This window comes from Nelusetta ayraudi, unplaced genomic scaffold, assembly GCF_046127955.1.
Source record: "Nelusetta ayraudi isolate G7.1 ecotype Tasmania unplaced genomic scaffold, CSIRO-AGI_Nayr_v1 ptg000256l, whole genome shotgun sequence".
NCBI lineage: Eukaryota > Metazoa > Chordata > Actinopteri > Tetraodontiformes > Monacanthidae > Nelusetta > Nelusetta ayraudi.
The window spans coordinates 210,001-220,360 of NW_027466305.1; the positions used below are offsets into that span (position 1 = coordinate 210,001).

Below are 10,360 nucleotides of genomic sequence, written 5' to 3' on the forward strand. Positions count from 1 at the left end.
CGTGGCCACTGGGGGGAAAGATCTTTGCATGGCGGGTCGGTGGGAGGTGAGTGGCGCCACCCTGAGGTGGGGCGCCTGGCTGCAGCGCCCCCTGGAGGCTGCGATCTGCCCTGCCCTCCCCCCAGCCCGTGTCTCCGCCCATTCCCCTCCCCCGTGTCCCCGCCCCCAAGCTCGCTGCTCCTCCCAGCAGTGAAACAGGAAGTGAGAGGTGCTGTGATACTGTGATGATGTCACTTCCTGCTTCCTCCTCACCTTGCCGTCTGCGTGACACTGATGCTGACCATGCTGATGATGCTGATGATGTCACTTCCTGTGTGTGTGTGTGTGTGTCCTGCAGGGAACTTCAAGGGGATGTGCAAGCAGATCGACCACTTCCCCGAGGACACCGACTATGAGGCCGACCCGTCCGAGTACTTCCTGCGTGAGTACCGACCCGTCTGCTGCTCACTCCAACACTCAGGGTGCTGGCGCTGGTGATGCTTGGGTGGGGGAGGGGGAAGGAGGAGGAGGTGGAGCCTCCCTGCCTCCTGATTGGCTGTCGCCTGGTGGGTGAAACGGAGCGGTTCCTCTCAACAGGAAGTGGAAGCAGAGTCTGACTGAGACTGAGGGCGGGGTCGGGGTGGAGGGGCGGGGCGGGGCCAGGCCTGGGGGGCAGGGGAGGTGGGGGGGTAGGGTGGGGGGGGTTCTGTGAGAGCGCGGCACTGTCGGCCAATCGCGGCCCACCAGATCAGATGTGGGCTGGGAGGAGGAGCCGAGTCTGCGGCTGCAGGTCAAACTTCGGACCGCCGACCTGCATCTGCCTGTGTGTGTGTGTGTGTGTGTGTGTGTGTGTGTGTGTGTGTGTGTGTGTGTGTGTGCGTGCTCCTGCGTGCTCGTGCACGCGCCCCAGTGCTGCGCTGTGATTGGAGGAGAGGGCCGCCGTGCTCCCAGTGGCTTGCCAATTAGGACACTCGCGTCCATAAATATTTCAGCCTCCTTCCTATATGGGTCAGGCCTTCGCTCCTCGCCGTGTCCAGCACGCCGCTCCATCCAGGAGGAGGGGGAGGAGCCACGGCGCCTCCGGCTGGCTGGAGACAGCGCTGCGTCTGCACGCCGGCGGGGGGAGGGGGAGCGGGAAGGGGAGGGGTTATGTAACAGTAGGTGATGTCACTTCAGGTGAGAGAGCGGCAGGAAACGGAAGTGACATCACAAGGAGCTCCGTGAGCAAAGGCGGCGGGTGGGAGGGGCCACACCGTGATGATGTCATCACGCAACAGAGCTGTGAGGAGAGGGGGGGGGGGGGGTTGCTGCTGATGCTGCGGTTGCCGAGCAGAAAATCTGACTGTATTCTACTAAAGTACACCCCCGCTAGATCACACACACACACACACACACACGCAGAAGCTCCTTATTTGTGGTGTGTTTGTGTCAGCAGAAGGACAGATGTGTGTGTGTGTGTGTGTGTGTGTGTGTGTGTGTGTGTGTGTGTGTGTGTGTGTGTGTGTGTGCGAGTCCTCGGCTCTCCCAGCAGCCACGCGGGGTTACATAAGCCAGCTGAGACTCGCTGGAGCGCCGGTGGGTTTTCAGATCACGGCTCGTCAGAGCTCCCATCAGCCCCTGCTGCTGCTGCTGCTGCTGCTGCTGCTGCTGCTGCTGCTGCTGCTGCTGCTGCTGCTGCGGCCGCCACCAGGACCCAGCAGAGGGCGACGTCGGCGCCGCGCAGCCCTCGCTCGCCCGCCGTCCCCTCAAAAGCGGCCCGCGGTGACGGGTGAATGAAGCGGCTGATTGCGGCGGCGCCCCCTGCTGGCCGAGGGTGCCAGAGCGGCAAACTGAAGCCGGCCAATGGGGAGAGGGCGTCTGTGGGCGGGGGTTCGGGCCGTCTCCGCGCCGCCGCGGTGGCCCTGGCAGCGGCTGACAGTAGCGGCGGGCGGGTGGGGGGGGTTGGGGCAGGAGAGAGGAGGGGGGGGGGGAGGGGCTGTCAGCGCCCCGGGGGGACTCGCAGCCGACTGGACGGCCGGCTGTGTGCCGTCGCCCAATAAAATCGATGGGTCTGGGACGGGACACGCAGGGGGCCGCGCTCCCCCGCTAGTTAGCCGTTAGCATTCAACAGGGTGGGGGTGGGGGGGGGGCTTCCCTGAGGTCACCTGACCCTACCGAGAGGGCAACCCAGTGGAGTTACCTGCATCAGCAACTGCTCGCCCAGTCAGGCTCTGGAGGAAGTGACGGCTGTCACAGGTGGCAGCTGCCGCCCTCCTGCTGGTGCTGGGGTGGTACTGCAGCACTGAGCCCACACTGCTGGTCAGCCGCTGCAGCACGGTGCTGCCCTGCAGGCCGGTCGGTGCTTCCCGGTCTGGTGATGATGATGATGATGAGGCAGGCGAGAATGAGGGTGGTGGCAGTGGGGGGAGGGGCTGCCGTCTCATCCTGATGATGTCATGAGGAGGAGGAGGAAGAGGAGGAGGAGGAGGAAGAGGAGTGGTCATTAGTTCAGTGTTACAGCATCAAGGGCAGAAATCAGAGTCATTCGCAGGTGTTTCACTCTTATGCTCTTATTTTGGCGGGTTTCTACACTTCCTCCAGCAGCCGGAGGCGCTGTTCCCTGATTATCATCATCATCATCATCATCATCGTCATCATCATCATCTCCTTGAACCAAAGCTGCCCCTCCCCCGCTCAACTCAATATGAAGGATCAGAGAGAATCAACAGTGGCAGCAAACAAAGCTTCCCTCACAATAACGAAGCCACACAGATCCTCCACCATCTGGCTGGAGACACAGTGGAGGTGGAGGAGGTGGAGGAGGTGGTGGAGGAGGTGGTGGTGGAGGTGGTGGTGGTGGTGGTGGAGGTGGAGGAGGGAGGTGGAGGTGGAGGAGGTGGAGGAGGGAGGTGGTGGAGGGAGGTGGAGGTGGAGGAGGGAGGTGGAGGAGGTGGAGGTGGAGGAGGGAGGTGGAGGAGGGAGGTGGAGGAGGTGGAGGTGGAGGAGGGAGGTGGAGGAGGGAGGTGGTGGTGGTGGTGGTGCAGGAGGTGGTGGTGGAGGTGGTGGAGGAGGTGGAGGTGGTGCAGGAGGAGGTGGAGGTGGTGGTGGTGGTGCAGGAGGTGGTGGTGGAGGTGGTGCAGGAGGAGGTGGAGGAGGTGGAGGTGGAGGTGGTGCAGGAGGAGGTGGAGGAGGTGGTGCAGGAGGTGGTGCAGGAGGAGGTGGAGGAGGTGGTGGTGGAGGTGGTGCAGGAGGAGGTGGAGGAGGTGGTGGTGGAGGTGGTGCAGGAGGAGGTGGAGGTAAACAGGAGCCGTGTCAGTCATCAGGTGAAGCAATAAGAGTTTCAAAGCAAAGCAGAAAGACTTTTGTTGGAAGCAGCTTCACCTCCTGCAAGAACCACAGCGGAGCAACTGCTCCCCCTGGTGGCTGGTTGCAGAGTAGCCGCTAAGCTCCGCCCCTTCCTGTGAGAGGAAACTTCAGGTCATCCTCTGGGGACAGCTGCTGTATCTATATTCATGTTTATGCAGTTAGCGTCATTGTGATCCACCTCAGATGTGAGTGAAGTTAGAGGACATAGCAGGAAGTGCCCTGTCCTACAGGAAGTGCTCTGTCATACAGGAAGTACTCTGTCCTACAGGAAGTGCTGTCCTACAGGAAGTGCTCTGTCCTACAGGAAGTACTCTGTCATACAGGAAGTGCTCTGTCCTACAGGAAGTGCTCTGTCCTACAGGAAGTACTCTGTCATACAGGAAGTGCTCTGTCCTACAGGAAGTGCTCTGTCCTACAGGAAGTGCTCTGTCCTACAGGAAGTACTCTGTCATACAGGAAGTGCTCGCCTAGAACGTCCTTCACTGCCAACATGGCTGATTTGCCAGGAGGTGGATCACCTGGAAACAGAGCGAGAGCAGTTCAGGCGTCGGCCAGACGGGGGCGCCCTGTTCCTCCGCCGCCACCACCAGCGGCGACCTCCACTGCGTTCCCAATGTCACAGAGACGAGACGTCGCCGAGGTCGCCGTCATTGGTCGGAGGTCAAAGACCTCCTTGTTGGGCGGCGGCGTCCGTTTGACCTCGGAGGAAGTCTTCGCTGGGGTGGGGGGGGGGGGGGGTCGAAGGTCACAAACACAGCCACGTCCTCGATGGCAATCGATGATCCCGCAGCTTCCTGCCAGAGTGTTTGTCCGGGCTCGGCGACCTTTGACCCTGAGAGCTACGTCACGGCTGCTGAGTCGTGTGGAGGGCACAGTGACTTCCCTCCTGTCGCTAATGACCCCCACTGATCACATGACCAGTCCGCCCGCCGTGTCCGGGGGCTACGGTGGCCAGCGCGGCCAGACCTGGACACCTCCTCCTGCTAACCCTAACCCTAACCTGGACACCTCCTCCTGCTGCTGCCTCACTGGTGACATCAGTAGGAAACCCTCTGGATTGTCCACACTGGGCTTCCTTAGCAACATGGCGGTGCATCACAGCCACGGACTGGAAGCAAGACTGCTGCTTGGAGGGCAGGGAGACGCCCCCTGGTGGCCCCTCCCAGTGGTGTCAATGTCTTGGAGGGGTTAGCGGGTCCAGGGGCGGGGGGGCGGCGGGGGGGGGGGTCAACTCTCAGACAGTTTAATATTTAATTAGCTGCCTGAGAACCACACAATCCCCAGGATGACGTGGTTGGAGGAGGGGGGGGTCGGGGGGGTCAGTAGACACTGGCGGGGGGAGGGGGAGGAGTCTAGATGAAACCTTATCTCTAGAACCGCCTGAGGAAGAGGAGGGGGTGAAGGAGAGCGGGGGGGGGGGTTGGGTGGTTCTCAGAGCTAAACACCCTGGTGGTTCTGGGTGGTTCTAGGTGGTTCTAGGTGGTTCTGGGTGGTTCTAGGAGCTAAACACCCTGGTGGTACTGGGTGGTTCTAGGTGGTTCTGGGTGGTTCTAGGAGCTAAACACCCTGGTGGTTCTGGGTGGTTCTGGGTGGTTCTAGGAGCTAAACACCCTGGTGGTACTGGGTGGTTCTGGGTGGTTCTGGGTGGTTCTCAGAGCTAAACACCCTGGTGGTTCTAGGTGGTTCTGGGTGGTTTCTAGGAGCTAAACACCCTGGTGGTTCTGGATGGTTCTGGGTGGTTCTGGGTGGTTCTAGGAGCTAAACACCCTGGTGGTTCTGGGTGGTTCTAGGTGGTCCTGGATGGTTCTGGATGGTTCTGGGTGGTTTCTAGGAGCTAAACACCCTGGTGGTTCTGGATGGTTCTGGGTGGTTCTGGGTGGTTCTAGGAGCTAAACACCCTGGTGGTACTGGGTGGTTCTGGGTGGTTCTGGGTGGTTCTAGGAGCTAAACACCCTGGTGGTTCTGGGTGGTTCTAGGTGGTCCTGGATGGTTCTGGGTGGTTCTGGGTGGTTCTAGGAGCTAAACCCCCTGGTGGGTCTTCACAGACTCTGACTTGGTTGCAGCTTTGCTTCATCTTCCAGTGACATCACAGCAACATGTTTCCTCCACCAGAACACTGCCTCCATCTGCTGCTGCTCCGCTACCCCCCCCCCCCCGCCCCCCTCTGGCCCACTGTACAACCCACTGCAGCCCCACCAGTCAAACAGTTGCCCCCCCCCCACCCCCCCACCTGGTCTAGTTTTCCGGCTGCGATTCCTCCTGGCAGCTAGGGGGCGTGCTCTGAGGCCATTGGGGGGGGGGGGTTCCACGCACTCACAGCTGGGTTCTAATGTCCCTGTCTGCTCCTCCTCCAGGTGCGGTCCGGGCCTCCAGCATCTTCCCCATCCTCAGCGTCATCCTGCTCTTCATGGGGGGTCTGTGCATCGCCGCCAGCGAGTTCTACAAGTCGCGCCACAACATCATCCTCAGCGCCGGGATCTTCTTCGTGTCTGCAGGTCCGCCGCCGTGCACTCTGCCGGCCACGGCCACGGCCACGGCCACGGCCACGCACACACACACACACACACACACACACACACACACACCGAGCAGAACCGTTGCTCCCACTCCTTTCTTTAATTCCTTTCTGTCCTCTTTTCTCTTCATCCCGTCGGGACGATCTCTCTAAAAATAGGGCGTCCCTGACACACTTTTCACCGCCACCCAACCCTGCACACACACACACACACACACACACACACACACACACACACACACACACCATGTCAAACTTCCCTCCCTGTGACTGGCCATAAACCACAGCAGGAAATTTGTGTCCAATTGGCGACAGAGAGAGAGAGAAAGAAAACACAACACGCTGACCTTTGACCTGAAGGATCGGCCTTTTGCTCCGTTTCGTTGCCTTGCAATGTTAGCTGGAGGTCCAGAGGTGGAGCTGCAGCGCTGCTGCTGCTGCTGCTGCTGCTGCTGCGTGGAAGGGTCAGGTTGAGGCAACTGGACCCGGTGTTGGTCATCGTGAAGCCCAGAATGAGCCCGGCTGTCTGTGAAGGTTCTCGGTCCTCCCGCTCATCTCGGCGCAGGAGGTTCCAGCGAAGACGTTTCTTCGCCTCTCATCCGAAAGGCTTCTTCAGTTCTGAACTGAGCGGGGGGGGGGGGGGGGGCTTTCGTCTGCGAGACCACCGGGACAGGTCCAGTGGGCCCAAACCACCCGGTCCACAGTGAGCCCGGGTGTTCCCGCTCATCTTAATGCAGGAGGTTTCAGTGAAGACTCTTCTCCATTAAGACCACCCGGACCACTGAGAACCTTTTTGTCTCTCCTCTGCCCCCCCCCTCCCCATCCCCCCCTGTTCCCCCCCCCCCGCAGGCCTGAGCAACATCATCGGGATCATCGTGTACATATCAGCCAACGCGGGCGACCCGTCCAAGAGCGACTCCAAGAAGAACAGCTACTCCTACGGCTGGTCCTTCTACTTCGGCGCCCTGTCCTTCATCATGGCGGAGATGGTGGGCGTGCTGGCGGTGCACATGTTCATCGACCGCCACCGCCAGCTCAGGATAGGGGCGCGCGCCGCCGCCGACTACCTCCAGGGCTCGGCCATCACGCGGATCCCCAGCTACCGCTACCGCTACCGGCGCCGCTCGCGCTCCTCCTCCCGCTCCACGGACCCCTCGCACTCCCGCGACGCCTCGCCGGTGGGCCTCAAGGGCTTCGGCGCGCTGCCGTCCACCGAGATCTCCATGTACACGCTGCCGCGGGACACGCTCAAGTCGTCCGGCACGCCCACCGCCACCTACAACTCGGAGCGGGACCACAACTTCCTGCAAGTCCACAACTGCATCCAGAAGGACCTGAAAGACTCCAGCCACAGCAACACGGCCAACCGCCGCACCACGCCGGTATGAGGGCGGCCCCGCCCACCGCCAGGGGGCCGGCAGAGTCCAGGAGGGGCCCGCGGGGGAAGGAGGCCACGTTCCGTGTTTATAGACATTTTGTTCTTCTTTTCGTTGAGCTGCATGACGTTTCCATTACCGCCGCTGAGAGGGAGACCCGGCGCTCGCCGACCCGGCGCTCGCCGTGAGAGCGGGCGGCCCGCTCGCCCGTCCCTCGTCCTCACCTGCAGGGATGAGAGGCGGGGGGAGAGGGGGAGGGGAGGGGGAGGGGCGGAGGCGTCCATCAATCACACGATTTCACAGCCTTCTTGCTTTGAAGCCCCGCCCCCGCCCCCTCTCCCTCCCCCCCCCGCCCGCCCGGCGCTCGTCCTCAGCCACTCCTTTACTTATCGGTTCCATTTTTGCATTAAAACTGTGAATTGTTGCAGGTTGGGGTTCCGTTAGAATTAGCCCGACCTGCAACCTCTAACAAAAGGTACTATATATATAAATATATATGTATTACTTTTATAAATAAATTATTACGTTAATAACCAAGAGTTAAGACCTTTACCGAAGCAAAAAAAAACAACAACAACTAGTGGAAAGGAGAAAACGAGTGCTGTGGATGAGAAAAGACTCTTTTAGTTGACGTGAAGGTTCGAGACGCTGCAGCCGGTAGAGAAAAAAAAAAAAGAATATCCAAACGAAACCTTCTCGTCTTTTCCTCGCTCCGCTCTTCGCTTCCTTTTTCTAAGACGGCGGTGGCAGCGGGAGGCGCGAACCCCCCCCCCCCTCGGCAGAAAGAGCCGGTCCAAAAAAAAATCTCCCGGAGACTCCGACTCGACTTCCGCCGGGCCAAAAAAGGAAGGAGCAGAGGGGAAGGAAAAGAAGAGGACGCCAAAATAAAGTTCAGTAGATACAAGAGAAACAAAGTGACTCAACGGTTTTGAAAATTAAATGCATGCTAATAAAATTACAGCAAATTCTGCTCTTGAGAAGTTTTAAAGGTTATTAATTATAAGGGGAAAAAAAAAGTTTAAAGTATTAATGTTTTTATGTGTAACTTTGGTTCTGTTTTGGTTCATTTAGTTCATTTGATCTTCTTGCTTTTGTGGGACAAACCAAACATCCATGTTGAACTAAATTGCTTTTTTTTTTTTTTTTTTTTTTTTTTCAAAAAAAGAAAGGAAAAAAAAAAAGAAGAGATAAATGGTTTGTTTGAGTTCTTTATAAATACATGTACGGATGTATTTTATTTTGAAAAACTCACACAGCCTTAGGCATTTATTTGTTTCTTTTCATTTTCAGCGTGTTGTTCATAATGAGAAATGAAATCTTTCAAGGTGCCAAAACCGAATGATCCTTTACTTGGATGCATCAAGTCCTGATGAATAAAACCTGAACCCTAGGGGGAACTAACCGCTGCTTCTCACTGCGTGTCTCTCACTGTCTGCCACCCGCCAGGTGCAACGAGTCCGGCCCGGCTCTGTTCAGAACCCCGGTCTTGGGTCTTGGTTTCTGAGGTCGGGCGATGCTCTGTTTGTCCGCGTGCCAAACTCCTCAGCGTCAGCGCAGCACAAGAGTCCAAGCGCTGTGCGTAGAGGACTGTGGGTACTGGGCGGTGGGCGGAGCCAGGTGGGTTAGTGGGACCGGGTCCAGGGTCGATCCTGGCGACTGGTGTTGCTGGGCGGGCCCGTCCTCTTCATCCCCTCCTCTCACGCAGTCACTCGACAGGAGCCCCCTTTCAAACCAAGCAGCGACAGGCCAGCGGAGCTGTGAGGCCGCCACCTAGCACCGCAGGTGGGAACTGCAGGTGGGAACCGCAGGTGGGAACCGCAGGTGGGAACCGCAGGTGGGAACTGCAACGACCCAGTCTTGGAATCCAGTGAAAGGCTCTCCCATCGTTCCGTCTTCATTCGGGGAGGAAACGCTCGACTGGCAGGCAGGTGAGCGCTCACGTGTATTTTCATGCAGATGCATTCATGATGAGCGTTTTTAATGAATATTCATATGGATGTGGGCGTGGCCTAGGACGGTGAGAAAGCACAGCTTCTTGCTGAGGAAAAAAGTGATGCATCGCAAGCAGCCAGTTCTGTGCAAGTGTAGCGGGAAGGAACCGACTCTCCTCCCCCTCCTCCTCCTCCTCCTCCTCCTTCCCCTCCTCCACCTCCTCCACCACCTCCCAGTCCCCCTGATGCTGCTCCTCCACCCAGCAGGAGTGAGTTGTGTCCTTGAAGAGTCCCAGCAGGTTTTTTTGGCAGGAGTTGAACATTCTAGAGCAGTGTCGCTAATACTAATGATGTTGGCGCTGTGAGGCTAACTGTAGCTCCGCCCACAGCTGCAACCCAGGCCTGCAGCCCCCCCCCCCCCTTGAGTCCGTATCGGCCCACACTGCACTTCCTAGAGGTGGTGCTGGACAGCAGCAGAGACAGCTGGTCCCAGGGGTGAAGGTGAAGGCTGAGGAAGTTCTCCACCTAGTTCTCCACCTAGTTCTCCTCCTGGTTCTCCACCTAGTTCTCCTCCTCGTTCTCCTCCTCGTTCTCCTTCTGGTTCTCCTCCTGGTTCTCCACCTAGTTCTCCACCTAGTTCTCCTCCTCGTTCTCCTCCTCGTTCTCCTTCTGGTTCTCCTCCTGGTTCTCCTCCTGGTTCTCCTCCTTGTTCTCCTCCTCGTTGTCCTCCTCATTCTCCACCTAGTTCTCCACCTAGTTCTCCTCCTCGTTCTCCTCCTTGTTCTCCTCCTCGTTCTCCTCCTGGTTCTCCTCCTGGTTCTCCTCCGAGCTGCAGCACAACGCCAGCAGCAGGGACGTTGTCGGTGTGTGTGTGTGTGTGTGTGTGTGTGTGTGTGGTTACGTAATCTCACATCAGATCCACTGGATGACCTCGGTCTGACTGCTGGACAGCCAGCAGTGTGTGTGTGTGTGTGTGTGTGTGTGTGTGTCACCTGGGTACTGATCCACACACCACCAACACAAGCAGAGATGTGAGGTGTGTGTTTTGTCATGTTGCATGCAAACGCAGCAGCCTGTGGTGTGTGTGTGTGTGTGTGTGTGTGTGTGTGTGTGTGTGTGTGTGTGTGTGTGTGTGTGTGTGCTGACCACTGGACAGTTGCTGACGACGCTGGGCCCGGGTTATTTTTGGGTCATGCAGAGTTGAGCGGTGACAC

General features: G+C 58.4%; 1 protein-coding gene across 1 annotated transcript in view; it reads left to right on the forward strand.

Annotated features, from left to right (window-relative positions):
• Positions 1 to 7,390, forward strand: part of cacng2a (calcium channel, voltage-dependent, gamma subunit 2a) — a 17,606-nt gene extending 10,216 nt beyond the window's left edge. Inside the window, exons 2-4 of the mRNA XM_076017023.1 lie at positions 338 to 421; positions 5,679 to 5,819; positions 6,689 to 7,390. Coding sequence (XP_075873138.1) covers positions 338 to 421; positions 5,679 to 5,819; positions 6,689 to 7,227 — 764 coding nt within the window. The 3' untranslated portion in view covers positions 7,228 to 7,390. The remainder of the gene's footprint in view (positions 1 to 337; positions 422 to 5,678; positions 5,820 to 6,688) is intronic.
• The last annotated feature ends 2,970 nt before the right edge of the window (positions 7,391 to 10,360 follow it).